Source organism: Drosophila innubila, assembly GCF_004354385.1.
Source record: "Drosophila innubila isolate TH190305 chromosome 3L unlocalized genomic scaffold, UK_Dinn_1.0 0_D_3L, whole genome shotgun sequence".
In the NCBI taxonomy this organism is placed as follows: domain Eukaryota; kingdom Metazoa; phylum Arthropoda; class Insecta; order Diptera; family Drosophilidae; genus Drosophila; species Drosophila innubila.
Genome location: NW_022995376.1, coordinates 25560803 through 25581606, shown reverse-complemented (window position 1 = coordinate 25581606; position 20804 = coordinate 25560803). Strand labels below are relative to the sequence as shown.

The window sequence follows — 20804 nt, the reverse complement described above, 5'->3', positions numbered from 1 at the left end:
ACTCAAGTCGAGCTGTATACTTTCCACCTGAAGAAGGTGCATGCAGCCAAGGAAAAGTATCACATTTAAAAAGTTTCTTGATTTATTCCACATATTCGGCGTTTGTTGAAAGTTAACCATCAAAACTGTTTCGCGTCACGCGTGTCTATCTTCCGTGACTGTCGATAAGCATTTAATTCCTCACTTGGCCACAGCTGTCGGTTCTTCAACTTTTACTTTACTTTTACCCCAAAAAATAAACAAATTCCAATTTATTTTTTTCTTCTTTTTCAATTCAGCACACACACTTCCAGCTTCTTTTGTTTCGAACTGGTTGTTCGGCAGATTGATCTCGCTATTGCGGTATCGGTCGGTCGGTCGATCGGTCTGTCGTCTTTGGGTCAAATGCTGCGACTAACGTTCGTTCGACTGCAGATTTCTTACAGAACAAACCGCTTGAATTTTGTATAGTGCAAGTATGCAAGGAACCGGATTGATCAGTTCACTTTACTTCTATTGAAGCAGTCAAAATACCACGACTGCATTCACATTCAAACAGAACAGAGTGTCTTCTAGTCTTCTGTGAAAATTAAGCTCAAAAGTCATCTCCCTAAATATTCTGATACTCTTACTATGTTTATTTTATCCAGCCTGTAATCAAAACAGTTTCATTTCAAACATATAGCTCAACGATTTACTAAATTAGTAAAGACATTTAAGATACACGGTATTTCCGAGTCGTTACCTTTTGAGTGGAGGCCTGAATCTTGTTTTAGCTTATCTTTCTGTGACTGTCACATCTGTGTCTTGAAACCAGTTTCAAGATTTCTTTTGCGAACTTCTATAAAACCTATGTAAACCCATTTTACAATGCACTCGCAATTCACGACAAATTGCTCTAATCACAAACAGACAAATAACTTATTTTTGTTCCAGAGGAGCCCTGCAGTTGAGGAATAAAACTTACAGGGTATCATTTATTCGAGAACTTTGATCTGCAAGTCAGCAGGAATTTTTAGGTATAAACTATTTTAATGGCCATGCAGACGAATTATAATACGCATGATAAAACTTTCACTGTTGATTTTCGTTTTTGTTTTTTATTCCAGTTATTGTTATTTAAATTAGAAAAGACAGTTAGTCAGTCAAATAGCATAACTATTCATGAGCTAATACTGTTATTTCAATAATATACATTGATGAAATAATTAAGATTTGACTTTCTGAATTGATATATTCAAGTTCACAAATAAAACGTCATATGTAATTGTAAGCTATTTAGTTTTAGCGCAATATACGTTTTAAATAAGGGTTATTATTCAGCACTACAATCTATAAATATTTAAAAAATTATTTTTCGTCTTTTCTTCTACTTAGGTCTTCTGGTTTCTCTGTAATTATCTTTTTTTGATAACCACTTGAGTTATCCCCAAGAACGATAACAATGTTTGTTGTACTAAGTACGGGAAATTCAGTCACTGTGTTCTATATAAGAAATACAGAAAATTTTAATTAGAATACTATGGAAAAATATTTCTTTACATACTTACAGAATGCACTCGACTGTATTGAGTATCAGCACCTAAATTGGTGGTAGCAATACTAGAATGTCGAAAACTTCGTTGGTCCTTTATGAAACTTGATTGATCTCTCGAAAATCCATTGTTATAAAATGCCCCGACCTTCTTGCCGCAAAGTATCTCCTTAAAGGCAACCCGGTATCGCTTTGACATAACATTATATAAAATCGGATTTATCGTGCTAAAAATAAAAATTGATATTTAGAAAATACCTTTGTTTTTTTTTGCTGGTTTACTCGTACTTACCATGTTACATAGTACGAAAATCCCGCTATAGAAAATAACCATTCGTTTACGGAGTAATAATTGCGAGATGTTTTAGCATATAAGAACCACAATCTTTGTAAGTGAAACGGAAACCAACAGATAAAAAATGTTATAACAACAGCAGCTGTTTGGGAAATAAATATAAATAAATTCAATCACAGTAAAGTTACCAACTTATATAGCGTCTCTATATGCTTACCCAACATTCTTATGACAGCTTTTTTTTTCTTCTGAGAATTTCGTGCTTCTCGATTCCTTGAACCCTGCTGAACTCCTACAACGAAATAAACATATATGCTTATAGATACTATATTTTAGGATAAAATTTTGACATACCCAGTACTTCTGTGGCTCTGGCTCGAATTTTAGCTCCCATACAACCATATAACAATATGATGAGTATCATGGGTATAATGAAAAAGATACAAAATGATAGCTCAAATATTGGGTACTTTTCCGGAAAATCCAAATCGATGGAGCAAACTGCCGAATCCTGTATTTTAGTTCCATCTGAAAGTATCTGTATCTTAGTTTCCGTCAGATATATTTGAAAATTATAAAGCTTACCAAGTGGATAATCCAGATATTGAATATTAGATTTCACACACATTGGTAGGGCACCAACAAAACTCAAAATCCATAAGGCTGTTATGAGTTTAACTGCCCTCTCAAGACCTGACATTTTGTATACATGTAGGGGATGGCAAATCGCCAGGAATCGCTCCATGGAAAAGGCCACAATTGTAAATACCGATACATATGTGCACCTAAAATGGTTTATTCCCATTAGAATCTGTACTCCATCTATTTTACAGCCTTTACTAACGCTTCTGAAATGAACGCTCGCAGCTTACAAAATGGCAATCCAAACAAATATGGATACTGATGCCAATAAAGAAATACTTCCGCTGGCAATCCTAAGAACGAGAACATCCATTAAAAATAAATTAATAAAGATTCATAAAAATACAAACCTAGGAGTAAATAGATCAGATCCGATACAGCCAGACTGAAGAGGTAATAGTTAGTTGCCGTGTGCATGGCCGAATGCCGTATTATTACCATACAGACTAAGAAATTTCCCAATACTCCAGTTATGAATATTGCGCCGAAAATGATGCTTACCTATAAAACAAGGATTTCATTCACTCACCAACTCAATTTAGTACACTTTAACTTACCATTATCGCCTTATGAAGTGGTAGCGTCTGTGGGCCAAGAACATACGCCATGTACTCAATGGTGGTACAATTGATTTGTGGACATCCATTATCGTTATCGTAAGGTTCAGTTGTTGGCGTTGCAGTTCTTTCCTTTGTTGACATAAACTCGTATGTGCTCGAATTCATTGTAAGCCAAGGTGCTTCTGTCATCTTAAAAGTGTCTTGAGAGAGGAAATCAAACTGCATCGAATATTGGCTCGCCTTTTGAGTTTCAGTTACCGGCTTCGTACAATCTTTATAAGTCGGTTTGTTTTGTTTAGAAATAATATTATAATTTCGGTCCAAAAACAAAATTATTTAGTTTTAAAACATGAAATCTATTTTTTGAGATCATTTAAAATTAAAACTCAAAATTTAAAAAAAAAAAGAAAAAAAAAAATTAAATTTAATACAGGCTATACTCGATAAAAATAGTGACTTTTTTAATTATTGTAATATTTAAATATCGTTGATTACAATTATAAATAAGAAACAAATGTTTCTGCTACACTTTTATTCTAGATATTTCGAAAATCTGTTGAATTTATTGGCGACAAATGGATCCAAAATTTAAAACTTATTCATCTCTAAAATAGAAAAAACTACGCCGACGGTTTCAGTTGCCGGCACGTAATACGGCAATTCCTAACTGAATCTCTTAGATGACCGCAGATTACTGTTCACACAAAATCATATCGAGATAAGAATAAACAGTTTGCAAATATGTACTTTTCTTCTTACTATGCGCCAAGGTGGGTAATTAATCTTTCAAAATAAAATACAGACGTACGTATACACATCCGAGTGCACATACGTGTATGTATATAATTTTGCCCAAACAAGAATATCGCAAAGTGGGTAATACGTTATATTTTCGAATTTAAATTCGCTTTCATCACAACTTATTCAAAAACTTAAGTTTCTAAATATGATACAATGAAGCTAAGCATGACCAAATTATAAAAATAAAAGTTTTGTTGTGTTACAAAAACAAAGGAGCAAAAACCGTATCTTGTTTTTATTTTTTCTGTTTTCTAATTATTCGATATTCATAAGGAATAACTATTTCTTAAAAATAATAATAATAATAAAAAGCAAATTTTGTTTCGTCAAAACAATAACTTGACATACTGTATAAATATACAAATGCCCATAAATACAGATATAATTTGAGCTACCAGTTCAAACCGATCGTCTTTCATTAAAGCGCTGACCATGCACTATATCACTGATTACATATATTTATATATATAAAACCCCACGCGCACACATACCAATGCAAGTAAGTAATTTTACAAATAATACAATCATAATTAGTATCAAATCAATACTTACATTTATAAATATTTTTTAATATTTGTGTTCATCATACGTAAACACAGACGTACTTATACGCAGACAATATAATTAAAGCTTGTAAATAAATAAGTAAAAAGGCAAATATTTAAATTGATTAGATAAAATCCATCTTATGCAAATAGCAGCAAAAAGATAAATTTGGCGAAGAGCACATCGTGCGACTCACAATGCTAGTCACCTTATACATACTATGTACGCATTGAAAAGTCTTTTTATTTTCTTTTTTTATAATGTCTCATTTTGAATACCATTTTATTATATTTATTTTTTATCAAATATTCTTAGTAACAATTGTAATAATGTTAATTTTACTTGTAATGTTTCAATAAAATGTACAATGTTAATTAATCCATCTTTAAATATCTTATTGATTTATCGACCAGAATTAATACCGTAGCTCTAACCTTCAGTTCGTCAAAGATGATACAAATTTTAACAGAATTGCTTGCATTGAGATAAAAGCATTTATTTTCTTAATATAATCTTCATATAAATAGATAGTTTTTAATTATAGGGGAGTTAATAAGGCAGATATATATTTAAGAATCAGTGATGCCTACTATTTTAAAAATATAGGACAAAACGACCAAAGAAAATAGGGAAAAAAAATGCTGAAAAAATAAAAAATAGGACAGAAAATAAAATTTTTTTAATTTAATTTAACAGTTTGAGGGCATCCTCGATCATTTTCACCTTGGCCTTTTCTTATAAATCATATGCCGCCATTTGTCAGGTAGTTGACTAAGATGGCAACAAGACTTGTGCTTACGCAATCCGAATCTTCAGAGGTTAAAATATGCATAAACATATAATAAAAAAATTGTATTAAATACACATTGTCCTTATGGTTAAAATAACATTTAACGACTCTATTTTATGACGGTTTCTTAATTTTGTTTTTATAAAATTAACTTGGCTGAACCCTCTCTACTTCTGCATTCGACCAAGGCCATACTAATACGGTCAGAGCAAAAGTGACTAGTTCCAAAAAAGATATTGATATTTTTTTACTTCGGTCCAAAACTTTTGCGTATTTTCAACATTTTCCCATTTCAATAGGTGAATATTTTCGTTTTAATGTCGTTTTCGAAATGAAAAATTTCCGAAATTGGCAGAATATAATCTTTATGGCATCGAAGAACACGATCTAAAACAAGGCCAGATTTTCGGATAGAGATGATAGATGTTTGAGATTTTTCCCGGCTGAAGCAGTTAAAAATAGGACAAATCTTTTCAAAAAAAGTCGAATCGACATCACTGTTAAGAATAGCCGTTGCCTGTACCGATAAATTCTTGCGATAATTTCAAAACCGATCTATTTATTTAGAGCTGAGTCTAATTGATGACTATCGAAATCATTAAAAATCTTTGACTCGTTACATTAATTATTAAAATTGTTTAAAGATACTTTGGATCAATTATTGAAAGGCCATTTAAATTCGAAATTGGAGAAATAAAAAGCAGAAGTTGTAAGTTTTATTCTAAATCAAAAATTATTAATAATTTTCATACTCTACCTTTCAAAGTTGGAAATATACCAAATTAAAAAAAAATTGATCTAGATCATTTTTTAAGGCTGCCAGACGGACACTTTTTTAAGGTTGCCGACAATTAGGGAATCAGATCAACAAATGATCTACAATGAGATTCGAATCTACTCAACCTCAGAGATTTAATTCGCTCGTTTACTTAATTGAATAATAAAAACGATTTGAAACAACTCCATTTTGTTAGCATCAACTTACAAGTTTGAAAAAAAAACGCCTAAGAAATAAAGTGTTCTTATTAAAATCAGACAATATTTGGTGTATTCCATAAACAGATTCTGATTCGGTGTTATTATGGATTTGGTAACGGATCAGTTGCTTACAGGTGCTCAATACAATATTTGTTGTGTGACCAAAAAATATTTAAAAACATAATAAGAAAAACCTGGTCATACTATAGTTTACTTTCAAGAATTAATAAAATTAAAAAAAAAAAAAAAAACAGTTAAGTTTATGCAGAATATTTACTACAGATGTCTCAGAGGAATATGACAGATAAAACTCAGCTAAGAGTTTTGCAACTGAAGCACGAAAATATGTTAAAAATATGAAGATTAAAAAGAAGCTAATAATTGCAATTTAAGCGTTACAAATAAATAGTATTATTCTAATTCGACTATTCTGCACGCGAACTACCTTTGCATAGCATATCAAAACATACAAATATTTCTAATTGAATTGAATATGACAGATAAAACTCAGCTAAGAGTATTGCAACTGAAACACGATAATATGTTAAAAATATGAAGATTGAAAAGAAGCTAATAATTGCAATTTAAGCGTTACAAATAAATAGTATTATTCTAATTCGACTATTCTGCACGCAAACTACCTTTGCATAGCATATCAAAACATACAAATATTTCTAATTGAATTGCATTGTTATATGAAAACATAGAAAAAATTAAATTAAAATTAAAAAAAAATTAAATTTTAACTGACCAACTCCAAAATTAACGATATAGTTCATGAATGACTGCATAAGTTCACTCGTTCATTTAAATGACCGGTTCATTTGAACTTTTTCAGAACGAATCGACACAACTCTACTACTCTTGTGTAACAAACAGAACAAAAAATAGTGCACAATTATTTCTTAAACAAAATAAAAGAAGTGCTATGCCAATATGCAAGAGTGAATAGTGTGAGTTAAAACTAACGGGTAACATGGATGGCAATGTACATTTCTACATAAATTCAACGAAAAGCCAATTCGACAAAGACAAACAATAATTATCGATAAATGAGATTTGTTGGTGCGGGGACGGCTACATATGTGGCGGTATATTTTGTAAATTTGTTGTGAAATTTAACGAACGTGCTTTAATTTTTATGTATTTTGCACAATTATTTTTCGCAAGTCGTGGTGCGCAACCGCCCACATGAATAATGGGCATGGCGCAGACATCTAAACCGTGATTTCTATGCAACTTTCCTGGTGGTTTTCCATGTCTATGACATCATAAGCAGTGCATACATTTTGCGCGACATAAATAATTTTTCATGTTGTGACAAGTCGCAGAATACATCTATTAGTTGGAATGTGCAAGGAAATAGTAGTTATTCATGTACTCGACTTAACATATGTGCGTACTCATGCATTAAAATATTTCAATTGATATGCATGTGTTCGTGAGTACATCAATAAGTACTCACGTACATATATATGAACGTGTGTCAGTGAGCAATCGGATAAAAAAAACCAGAAGTCAGCAGAAGTAGGCGTAGTTTGGTGCAATTGGGATTTATGACTCATAATTAAGATACACCCAAAGAAACTAAAAACGACTACTGCAAGACAGCTGTTTTGCAATCAAACAGAACAAAGTACATATATACATATCTATGTATGTACTGCTGAATATAATAGATACATATGTATGCACATATATACAATCCACAAACATATGTACATATGTTATTCGAGCACAGGCGCAGTGAAATATCAATAGTAAAAACTTGTACGTTGTTTAGTGTGAGCAATGGCATAACTTAAATAATGCATAAATCGGGTATATAGAGATTTATGTATGTGCACCAGAATTAAGCCCCTAACGAAAGTTAAATCGATTAGCGAACATCAAATGTTTACATATCAATAGTTTTCGTTGCGGCTGAGATAAATCATAAACTGCCGACAAGAAATCAATATCACCAAACAGTTAGTCAAGTAATTGTTTTGACAAAATAAAAAATATATTTCAGTTTTTTTATAATTAAAAGCTTAAGAACAAACATAATAAATATAAAAATATACTAATATGTGAACTTTTTATTAATATATTGTCAAAACAATTAGTTAACGAACAGTAAATACAAATGAAAGCAATTTAAATAACACAATTATGTTTTGTGCAGATTCCACCGATTGGTTGTTAAAAAAACTGCAAAATTGGACAAACCCTTTGTGACTTTGTACGACAAAGAGAGGTCGTACCCACCAGCAGTATTCGGAGGAACAGCACCATCAGCGAAGATGGTACTACTTCCAGTACCACGCAACCTCAAAGGTAATCACCTTGTTATTATTCAATTTTATTATTAAAATTGCATATAATTGATTTTCTTGCCCTTTGCAGAAATAGCTCAGATATTTCCGGCGAGGAACAAATTGTGCAAGAAGCTAAAATCCAAAAACCGGGACAGTGTGCTTCTAATAAAACTGCCTCCCCAAGGAGAGTCATCATTGGCTCGACTGCTAAACTAAAAGACACAGCACAGAAAAGCAAACACCGTCGTAAACAGGAAACTACTGCACCTGAGCAACACATCAATAGCAATAGCACCAACACTCACCAGCAATTTCATCAATCAGCACCAGCAGTGGAGCCATCTCATAGTAAAAGTAATCTTTGGAATCGTTTACTGCGTCAGATTTCAAGCAGCGCTCTAAGTCCCAGGCAAGAAAATAGTAAAAACGCAAAACAGTTGAGCGAAACCATTACCAAACATATTAACTGTAGTCCAAGAAAGGCCGTGACAGTAATCAATTTGCCCAACGTTGAGGTTTTTGGCCTCGAGGCGACGGATTCTGCCGTTGCGGAACATTATGAGGAAACAATGGATGGTGAATCGCAGCCGTCTGATGAAGTCAATAGCAAAACAATTCGAGACGCTGGTGTAGTATCCACGGATAACAGCAAAGACAAAGACATGCCAGCAAAGGCTGTTGTGTCCCCGTCCCTGACCTCGACCCCGACTCCAACCCCGTCGCCAGCAGCAGATGCCAAACCGAAGAAAATGGAAGCTAGAAAATCATCGTCTGATACGGGGATAGAGCCTGTGCTGAAACAGCAGCTCACCGGCACAGGGTCGCAGTCGATGACGGGCCCATTGCCTTTCAAAGCGCCGTACGGCAAGGCCAGCAAAGCGGGGAAGGGGACAGACAATTATGTTCGATTTGTGCTCAAGAACGTCGAGCAATCCAATCGGAATGCCAATCCTTTGCAGTTTGAGGAACTGGAAACGGAATTTCCTCGAGATTACGATGACAACATTGAGATGCTGTCGCGTGAAGCGGAGCACTTGGAAGAGCAATTTCGTACACCAACGCGATCGAACACAACAGATGCGGCTAACCATCAAGTAGCTGGCATTATTGAGAACATCATTACTGAGGCGTCGCGCACTGTTAAGACTGAGAAGACCCAGGTTGATGTGCCATGTAAACCTGCCAACAAACAGTCGACTGGCGGAAAGCGCGTAGGCTTCCAAGTTGAGGAGAAGGTGGATTCTGAGGGGCAACACCATGAAACTCAGCCAAAGGATTTTGAAAATTTATCTAAGCAAGCAGAGAGTGGGGATGCAATCTCTGGTGACTCGTCGGTTCCTGGAACAGAGACATCGGTGTCACTGCAGCCATCATTAGCATCTACTGCATCAGCAACGTCATCAGTAACGTCCCTAACGAAAGAGCGTAAAAGTGATGAGGATGATGATCCGGTAGCGATGTCGCCCTGCGGACGCTTCTTCAAATACGACAAAGAAGTCGGTCGTGGTTCCTTTAAAACCGTTTATCGGGGCCTAGACACTCTAACAGGAGTACCTGTTGCCTGGTGTGAGTTGCTGGTATGTAAATATTCGGTTAATACGTATCCATCTAATGGCTACTCAAGTTTGTTAAGTCTTAGATAAATACATTATCAAAAGTGTTTCTTCAAATTAAATTACTCTACTAAGTACAAATACCTTTATCTTTTCTAGGATAAGCAAGTGAAGAAAAGCGAACGTACCAGGTTTCGAGAAGAAGCGGATATGTTGAAGAAATTGCAGCATCCTAACATAGTGCGTTTCTATACATATTGGGAGTTTCCTATAGGACGGAAAAAGAATATAGTACTAGTCACTGAGCTAATGTTATCTGGTACTTTAAAGTCGTAAGTAACTCATTAATCAAAAGAATTTAAATTTAAATTAATATTCATTATTTAATAGGTATTTGAAGCGATTCAAGAAAATACACCCAAAGGTATTGAAGTCATGGTGTCGTCAGATCTTAAAAGGTCTAAACTTCCTGCATACTCGTCAATTTCCTATAATTCATCGTGATTTAAAATGTGATAATATTTTTATAACTGGCACCACTGGTAGCGTTAAAATCGGTGACTTGGGACTGGCAACTCTGAAAAATCGGTCCCATGCTAAATCTGTGATTGGTACACCTGAATTTATGGCACCCGAAATGTACGAGGAGCACTATGATGAATCGGTAGATGTTTATGCTTTTGGCATGTGCATGTTGGAAATGGCCATATCCGAATATCCGTACAGCGAATGCAAAGGTCCCGCCCAGATATACAAAAAGGTTATATCTGGCATAAAGCCCGCAGCTCTCTCAAAGGTTGAAGATCCCAATGTGCGAGATATTATTGAGCGCTGTATTGAGCTGAAAAAAGAGGATCGTCCCAGATGCAACGAGCTGCTGGAATCGGAATTTTTCGATGAAGACATTGGAATACGTGTGGAGCCCGCTGCTTCGGAACAGTTCCTCTCAGACCCCAGCATAAGCATCATTGAGTTTAGATTGCGATTCATGGATCCAAAGAAGCGCTCATCAAGGCACAAGGAGAACGAAGCCATCCAGTTTGAGTACAACATTCAACACGATGAGTACGAGCAAATTGCCCAAGATATGATGAAGGAGAACATTATCTCTGAAGATGATTCGCGTGCAGTTGCCCGCCTTTTAAAGGTCCAGGTTGTGTCCTTGCTTAAGGAACGTGCTCAGCGTCAAACACAAATCAAGCTTCAGAATGAGAAATCACGACTGGAGAAACTCGCCTTGCAAAAGCAGCGTGAAAGCTTGCCGACGAACGTTGAAGAGGAGGACGATGAAGAAGATGAATCTGAAGACGAGGAGGATGGCGTTAAATGGAATCAGCGACTCAAGTATGAAATACTAAACACTGACTCGGAGACAAGCTTGGTCACCTCCACAAACAGTGCAGATCCTCAGAATCTATTGACTAGATCATCAACTTCCATTCAAAACGGCGTTAACCCATTGCAACAGCTGCAACAGCAACAGATTCCCCAGTTGGTGTCAGGACAACAAAAGGTGATCGCTTCTCCTGCTATAGCGCAAGTGCAGCAACATTCAACAACGGTTCATTATATTCAGAACCCCCAGATAGCTTCATATCAAAATGCCACAAACGCCATGCCGGACATTGCGAATGGGCATGGGCATGGCAAGGTCATCTCACCCACGGGCAATCAGCAGCAGCAACAACAACAACAGGCAGTTCCCCAGCTACAGGCGCCTCAACAGTCGGCGCCATCGGCACAATTGATAGCTCAACAGGTGCAGGTGCAGCCAGTTGTAGTTGCTGCTGTCATTCAGCAACAACAACAGCAACATCTAAACGAACCGCAGAAGGTGCCACAAATACCTTTGCAGCAACAACTTCAGCAGCTTATGCATAGCAATTTGCCGGCAACGGATTTGGTGCAGCAGCAACATCAACAGCAATATTATCAGCCGCAACAAACGCAGGCGTTGCACCAAGTTCAGCTTACACAACAACAACAACAACAGGCCTATGCTATGCAACAACAACAAATGCAACCACTACCAATACAGCAGCAACAACAGCTGCCAACATCACAGCAACAGCAAATTCAACATCAAATGCCAGCACAGCCCATTCCACAACAATCTGTACAACAACAACCTATGCAACAACAACCTATGCAACAACAACCTATACAACAACAACCTGTACAACAACAAGCGGTTCAACAACAACCTATGCAGCAACAGCCTTTACAACAACAACCCATTCAACAACAACCCGTTCAACAACAACCAATGCAACAACAACCAATGCAACAACAACCTATGCAACAACAACCTTTGCAACAACAACCTATGCAACAACAACCTATGCAACAACAACCTATGCAACAACAACCCATTCAACAGCCATCTGCAACACAACAACAGATTCTTCAGCAACATCATTTGCAGCAGTTGCAACAACAGCAACAGTTTGTACAGCAACAACAACAGTTCCTTCCAAATGCATTAACACAACCGCATCAAATTCCAATTTCGACGCATAACCCTCAAATGACAATGCAGCCACTTGTTGTCAGTGCCCCTCAAATCATGGCACAGCAACAACCGACTGCTATGTTAATACAAGGACAAATGCAGGTGCCTCCAACAATGCATCAGCAGCCTTTGTCGACCACATACAGTCAACCTCAGCCAGCTCCGCAGCAGCAGCAACAAATTGTTCAGCCAATTCTTAATGTTGCTGATGTTCAGCAACAACAACAACAACAAACTCAACAACTAGCCAATCAAATGCAGCAGCAATTCCTACAAAATCAACAGCAGCAGCAACAACAGCAACCACTGCAGCAACAGATACCTTTAGAACAACAATTGCAACAGCTGTTACATAGTCAGCCACAAGCTCCGATTGTGCAACAGCAGCAACAGCCTCCGCTACAAGCTGATCAACATCCACAGCAACCACAACAGCAGCTGCCAAGTAAAGCAATTAATCAACAAACAGCTTCTGTTGCACAGGAGCATGCAGTTGTTGTTACTCAATCGAACTTTGATGTGGCAACGCCAAGTGTCGAGCCACAGCAGACAACTTCAGCTTCTGTCGACGCGGAAAAGCAGCAAAAGCAACAACAAGGTACTGGAGGACGCATACAAAAACCGCGACGGTCGAATCGTAGCGGCAACGAACGCGTACCAAAGCTAAGTGTAACCAGCGTGGATGAGGGAAGTGTCATCAACTGTCATATGGAAAACAAGCTAAAAACAATAACATTCAAATTTGACATCAGCGACGTCAATCCAGTGGAAATTGCTAACAAATTGGTAAAAAAAAAAAAATTACTTTTTTCGAGAAGAAAGATTATTTTCGGTACGCCGAAAATTCAATACACTTGCAGAGGCCTGTATTAAATTTTTGACTCATCGTTAATTTGACAGCTTTATGATATAATTTGTAGGTTTTAACAATATCAAATATACAATCTGTTAGATTGGTTGAGGTATATCAAGATAAAACAAAGTTGTGTGTAACGTATACCGATTGTTCCTACTACATCAAAAAGACGAACCTGTATCAAGTTTTATAAAGATAGCTTTAAAACTCAGCGGACAACATGATATTTGGGCGATCGCCCGGCGCGGTCGGCACCTGGCTAAATCTTAATCCCAACACACAACACCCAATTTTTGTTCACTTTCTTATCATTACCTCATACTCCCCTTTCACTAGATAACTCTGTGGGCCTGTTTTGTAAAATTTTTGTGTTTTAATTATATTAGAATACTTCCATTAAAAATGAATAAACTTAAAAAACAAGTCTGTTTGCAAAGATATAGACGTACATGGCTATATCGACTCATCTTGAAACAGTATATGTTTATATATTTTATGGCAAGAACAATACAATACACGTACTAAAAATACTCTGCAAGGGCTTAATAATATAAATTAACATATATATAATGAAGATTTATACTAATGATTGAATTCTTACAGATTGCCCAAGATTTACTGTCGAATTGTCAAAGTACTGTTTTTGTGGAAATGATTAACGATATTGTAGAGCAGGTTAAGCAGAATCCACACCAAATTCCAATCCCAACCTCTTATCGCCGCAACATTGAGAAGGTACTTTAATTTACAATTAATCTAAGTTTTATTATTTTGCACCAGATTTCTACAAAAAAAAAAAAAAAGATTCAATTTAATATTCCAACTGGTGGTACGCATAGTTTCAAGAATTCAGTTTGGAGCGGTGTGATTTCGCAGTTTATTTACAGCCTTTTGTATCTGTCGGAGCATTTAATTCAATTTTGGAATAATTCGAGCGTCACATATAAATGTTATTAATTTAAATTAATGGAAAACAGACGTTGCCTAATTTTTATAAATAACGAAACGTTGGCAAAGTTCAGTAACATCAAGGGGACGACTGCAATTGATATCCACAAATTTCGAATTGGTTTTATAAAAATTTATAAAGAAAAGTATTATTGGTCCATTTCTATTGCGAAATCTCGAAATCAAAATACATTTTTAACCTGATGATGATTGTATGTTGTTGTATCTCTACTACTTATAATAAAACAGGTCCGTCACGCGTCTCTAACTCGACAACGTTCCACATTTAGAACACATCAAAGACATAGATCTGTAAGTGTTAAGTGCACTGTTAAGGGCTTATCTTATCTCGTATATACGTACATACTACATAGTTTAAAAGCGATCTTCTTTCTTTACATAATAGGATTATCGTTTATTCGTATTCAACGAACATTTCAAGTACTTATGATTTTATTTAATGCTGTGTTTCAATTCTTTATTGCATATTTAGGATGCACACATACCAAAATATGGCGATCTTAGCTTTACACTTACAAATATATATTATGTATATTATTAAAAATTCTATAATAGGGATTGCCTACTTACTTCATAAGTTTATATTTTGATTTTGAGTGAAATTTTACCCACAATTAAGACCTATTCTCGTCTCCCTTCAAACTCATTGTCTTTAAATTATTTAATTCAATAAATTATTTCTTGTATCTTTGTAATACAAATTGTTGAATATACATTATTTTAGGAAGTAGCATTTGATACTCGAATACTCCTTGTTGTTTATTGTATTTATCGGGATAAAATCCTTTAATGATATAGTTTGAAAACTCATTTATTATTTTATATATTTAATGCTTATGAGTACCTCTACACCTGCGCATTTTAATCGAAACAACTTATATAAAATTACAAAAAAAAAAACTAAAAATGAATACAAAAACCTTTAAATAATAATTTGATAGATTAATAATTAATATAAAAATGCATATGTATTATTTCAACGAACCAATAATTTTAGCGGGATGAAACCGCCAGCGACATCACTAAGATGTTCGACTCTACAGTAAACAGCGGAGATGGAATGGGCGCAGGAGGTGCCGCTGATGCAATTAACACAGATAAATCCAGCACTGGTGAGGGAAGAGTACGTGACTCGTCTGTCCAAAGCAATGCAGAATTGTTAACAAATGCTGCGACGCCACCAACAACCACTTCAACAATGTCGTCGTCGTCCACAACTTCAAGGGACGCGGGCAACAATAGCAATGATGTGACAATTGGTTCTGGGTCAGTTTCTCGCAAGACTAGCACCGCATCGGAGTATACATCGCTATCCATCGACTATATGCCGGACAGCGCTATTACGCCAACGGGCAATGAAGCGTTCCAGCCACTGGATGGCTGCTTTTACAAACCCCAATCTGAACAAAAAGCACGCAGTCTGGCCATAAGCCGGGTGCAAATGCTATTGGAGTCAACACGTAGCGAGACGAAGCCCAGAAGCTTGAATTTGCCACTGAATCGACAATTGAAAATTGTGGATGATTTGAAACACACCAGAAGCTTGGATGATCTGAGTGAAGTGAACATCACATTCGAGATGCCGCCCAGCAAGGCGGCCAAGCAGGCCGCAGATAACCACACAGCAAATTCCGACAAATCCAAAGAGAGTGGTGTCCAACTAGGTGCTGTTCAGCCTCCTGGCGCTGCGAATACCCTGGAACAGCTTAAGATCGAGCTAGAAAACATAACACACGCACATGCGTTCGCCTCCGCCGTAGTGGCTTCCATTGGCTCTCGTCCTAATACTTACCAAGCCTCTCCAGCAATTGCATCGATGAAAGCTCTGTCAGCTCAGCAGCCGGTCTCGTCCGACACAGTGGTTGGTAGTCAAATTCTTGTTATGTGTACTCGTATAACGTAAATCTTATGTTGTATTTCGTATATCGTAAATTGTAGTGTGTGTTTTTGGCGCATTGAACTTATCATTTGGTTGAACTTTCTGTTTATTTTTATCATTAATTTCTAATGTATGTAGATTTGAGTATTTAGTCATAAACAAACACGCGGAATAATACTGCTTACTGTTTTAATACGCTTGCAGAGATTATTATAATTTAGTCCCGAAATGTGTAATGCATTAAATGAGTCGTGTATATATATTTTGGATCCAGATGACGCACTCTGCCGATATAACCATGTCCGCCTGATCGGTTAAAAATCAACCTTTAGTATGATAAGCTTTTTTGTTTCTGACGGTAGTTGCAGTTGTCTTATTTACCACGATCGAGTTTGGCTTAAATCGGTCGGTCCACTAAACAATAATGCTGTCATAGGATTTATCAGTCGAAATTAATTTCATGACTCTGCAAGTGTATCAAATCTTCGGCGTGCCGAAGATATTCTTTCCTTTTTTGCTGTAACTGTTATTAATATATATTTTAATTTTGTTATTTGTTGAAATTATATAATGTATGAAATGGATTACTTTATTATAGCTTCATACTAGTATTCTCTCAAAAGCAATTCCATTAATCCAATACAAATCTGTGCAGAAATGTCAACAGGTTCATAAATATTATATGTATACGTATGTAATTATAATAATAACAACAGTCTGCACTGGTTTCGGTAGTTTCTTAACTTAATATGACTTGGACCGAATCTACAAAACTAATTACGAGTATTGACTTTACATATCCGCCGACCTAACGAATGGTTTACTTACTCTGTAGTTGTAATGTTCTTTGATTTGTTCTTTTATATACTAACGCTTTTCGTTTTGGTCAGCTTTAACTGCTTCTGTGTTGCTCTTGTGCCCATAAGGTGCTTAATAAGATTGTGTGAATTTGTTGTCTTTAATTCTAATCCGAATCGATCTCTATGTTTTAATGCGCAGGTTAACAAATCAAATAGCACGGGCGGAGGCAGTGGCTCGGCTGCCTCGTTTGGACAGAATACACCCACCGCCGTGTTGAATTCAGCACGTGGTACATCGGTGTATAACTCACGCCGCACGTCAATTGACAACAGCATGGGATCAGATATGCAACTGCCCGCTTCGAGCCTCAACATGAATCATGAGGGCGTCATCGCAGGTCTTGACAACACGCTTTACCTTGAGGCTGGTGTAGCTGGGAACGACAAGAAGCTGGTCAAACAGGAAAGCCTGGATAAAGTATCGAATTCATCGAATGCCGGCGGCGAGTCCAGAAATCCCAGCAATGGAGCACTCAATCTGAATTCGATAGCGGATTTAGAGAAGAAATTGGCTGCATTACGTCATGCTGATAACACAGAGGAGGTAAAGATGATCTACACAGTCGTGTCGTTGAATTTTTTAACTGAACCGTACGTTTTACAGCCGGCTGTTGGAGCAGCAGCGACAGCTACAGCTGCCAAGCCATCAGAAGAACCTGTGGTCAGTGTGAATGCTCGGAAAATTTCGAGATTTAGCGTTAGTCGCGTACAGGAGCAGAAGACATCTACGGATGAGGCTCTTCAGCATCAGCTAAAGATTGATCTGCAGGTTGCTGGCCAGGGCCACAACTACAATGCAAGCAACTCTGTCCAGAATGGAAGCATGGTCAATACACCCACTGAGCTCATCAACTCTCCGATACAAAACGTTCCGATGGCCATTAATGGCATCCAATTGATTTATCAGCAGCAGCAGTCCGCTCCATCTGGTGTAGGCGTGGGCATGATGGTGCCTCAAAATCAAGCTGTTCAGAATGGCACTACACCTCAGCAAGTACAGCATCCACAGCAGCAGCAGCAACAACAACAACAACAGCAACAAATGCATGCAAATATTCCACAGCAACATCAACAGCCAGCAGTAAACACTCATCCACAAATGGTGAATACTGTGCAGCAGCAACAACCACAGCAAATTGCTATGCAGCAAATACCGCATCAACAACAGGTACAACAGCAGTCAGCGCAAATCATGCCACAACAGCAGCAGCAACCGCCACAACAGCAGCAGCAGCAACAACAACCAATAATGCTCCAGCAGCAACAGCAAGCTGGCCAACAGTTTGCCATGTCAACATCACAGCCACAACAGCAGCAACATGCACCACAGCAGTATATGCAGGCGCAGCCAAATCAAATGCATCAGTTGACACCACTGGTCATGGGCATGGGAGTGGGCGTGGCCCAAGCAATGCAGCCACATCAACTGGGAGGGATGCCCACGCAAATGTCAGCCTCGCATCAGTTGCTCCAGCAGCAACAACATCAGCAACAAGCATTGCAACTTCAATCTCATCTGCAGCAACCACAACAAAGTGTGCCAGCCATGTACAACCAGCAACAACAGCCAAATTTTCAAGTTTCTGCAACGGGCCAGCTGCTGCAACAAGCGCCGCTGGTAGGCAGCCAGCAGACAGCCCAGCCCATGCAGCATGTCCTGCAGCCGCTTTTTAATCCATCTGTTGCTGAAGGTGAGAAAGCACACTTTAACTTTGTTTTACCCTTCAATATAGCAACGTCAATATAGCAATGTCTGTTGAAGCTATCTGAATGCAGTACATATCGCTAATTAAATAGAAGAGTGACATAAGTCGAAAAACACGATTTTTGAGATAATGATGCAGAAATGTTCATTATGTACTGATCTGTGTTGTGTAAAAATTTCATAATCCTATCTTTAATACACAGAGCGTGAGAAGAGAATGTGTATGACCGCTTTGCTGGAAGACATACGACACTTGAAAACTTTAAATGCGTTTATTTCGAAATGTCAGAGTGACATCACTCTTCTAGTAAATGAACGATATGTCGGAACCGAACGAATCGTAGCACCATGTCATATAAATGGCATAGGGGTAATCGGCCGAAAATCAACCTATTGTATATATATAACTTTCTTCTTGAGATAACGCAACCAATCTCTTACATTGTGAATTTGTAATGTTCGTATACTTTCTGATCAAATTAGTGTAAAATCTGACCACTTATAAAGCTGGCTTAGGAAGTATTTTCATTTTCTCTATATTTCTCAACCAATCTTACAGATTTTGTATTTGTATACAAGTTTGGTTAGAGTGAGACTAATATAAAAGTTAGTTGTAATGGAATTGACCAAATCTTCTTCGTGCCGAAGATAGAATTTCTTAAAGATGTCTTTAATTTATTTGATTATTAACAATTTATTGCAGTTGCAGAGGAACCCGTGTCATTGGCGGCCACTCATCCACACCTGTTGCCGAGTGATATTCAATCGGTAAGGGCCTTGATTCGACTGTCGAATTGATTTAACTAATTGAATAATATGCTTACAGGACATAAAGCACAATCTGGACTCATTGGTCAATCAATTGTGTAACACACGATTAGGGACAAACCAACACCAGCGATTACTGCTTCTGCGTCAACGACAGCTCATAGAGGAAGATGAGCTTCGTTTAAAACATTATGTAGAATACGAAAAGTTTCAGAAGGCGCTGCGCCAATGTAAGAGACAATTTATGAAACAATTTAAAAGTCGGTAATTAATTATTTCCTTTATATTTTAGCACTAAGCACAAACGCTCCAACTACTACCGCATATTATTCGCCAGCTGCTGCACCGGTTCAAACAAACTTGACAGCTCCAGCAACAGCACCACCAATATCGTCAAATACTACAGCCGCAGCCTCTACAAATACATAAACGTTGAATCCATTTAGAGTTGCCGTAGTCGTATCCCAATTTCATGACAAGTCATTAAATATTTCTACCCAATTGTTCGGCAACTGAACTGGCATGATTTTTTTAAAGCATGGATCTGCTGTTTCGAAAATATGGATCTGCTGTTAGTTATTAAGTGAAAAGTTGTCGAATCATGAGGGAATCGTCTGTAAATATGTAGTCACACCGTTTTGAGTTGATTTGCCATTGTTTCGCTTGTTGTTTTAATTTCGTTTTGATTTCCCCATTCATATTCTTTAAATGCAATGCTGTTTCCTCTCATTTGTTTTAAATCAAAATGAAGTTTCGGATTTTTTTTAAGCAACTTGTAAATTTGATTAGCGCTAAAGTGTAAATAAATATTTCAATAATATCATGTACACTCATACATCAATATACATACTTATTATTATATATATACATACTATATATTTTAAACCATCAGTGATTTATGTTTTTGCGTAGTTAATAAATAAATAAACTTTTATTGAACTTAAAGTGATTGTATCTATACAACGTGTCTCTCATCACATGCTTTTTGAACACTCCAAATTTGGAAAGAAGCTGAAGCCCAAAAAGGCAAGAAGGCAGTGTTGTCCAAAAATAGATCACAAAATACATTTCCTATCACATGTAATGGGAAGAAGTATTCTACAGCCTACTTTTGGACCACCCTATAGTGTAAACCTATTTCAACGTTGATACTTTATACAGGGAATCAAACCGAAACAAATATCGGTTTCGGTTCCGGTACGTCCCGAAACAACTATTTCGGTAAACGTTTATATTTCGGTAATTTCCTTTCGGTTCCAGTCTCAGTACCGGTACAG

General features: G+C 36.9%; 2 protein-coding genes across 4 annotated transcripts; one reads left to right on the top strand and one right to left on the bottom strand.

The window, feature by feature from the left end:
• Window positions 1–1251: 1251 nt before the first annotated feature.
• Window positions 1252–3295, bottom strand: LOC117787324 (neuropeptides capa receptor). 2 transcript variants are annotated; one of them, XM_034625818.1, is made up of 9 exons: window positions 3008–3295; window positions 2801–2951; window positions 2653–2743; window positions 2394–2593; window positions 2163–2336; window positions 2026–2100; window positions 1806–1950; window positions 1526–1740; window positions 1252–1464 (listed from the first exon to the last, which is right to left on the bottom strand). In XM_034625818.1, exons 1-9 carry the CDS (start codon window positions 3233–3235, stop codon window positions 1451–1453), a joined length of 1293 nt encoding a protein of 430 aa, XP_034481709.1. In that variant the 5' UTR covers window positions 3236–3295; the 3' UTR covers window positions 1252–1450. The 2 variants fall into 2 exon arrangements, with proteins under 2 accessions (XP_034481709.1, XP_034481708.1); XM_034625817.1 differs by having other exon boundaries at window positions 1530–1740; window positions 3008–3291.
• A 3681-nt stretch (window positions 3296–6976) lies between these two features.
• Window positions 6977–20479, top strand: LOC117786278 (serine/threonine-protein kinase WNK). 2 transcript variants are annotated; one of them, XM_034624451.1, is made up of 12 exons: window positions 6977–7078; window positions 8293–8444; window positions 8514–10002; window positions 10138–10310; window positions 10369–13276; window positions 13950–14081; window positions 15313–16176; window positions 17194–17598; window positions 17659–18745; window positions 19463–19527; window positions 19586–19757; window positions 19820–20479. In XM_034624451.1, exons 3-12 carry the CDS (start codon window positions 8995–8997, stop codon window positions 19954–19956), a joined length of 6951 nt encoding a protein of 2316 aa, XP_034480342.1. In that variant the 5' UTR covers window positions 6977–7078; window positions 8293–8444; window positions 8514–8994; the 3' UTR covers window positions 19957–20479. The 2 variants fall into 2 exon arrangements, with proteins under 2 accessions (XP_034480342.1, XP_034480341.1); XM_034624450.1 differs by lacking the exon at window positions 6977–7078 and adding an exon at window positions 7165–7216.
• Window positions 20480–20804: the final 325 nt, after the last annotated feature.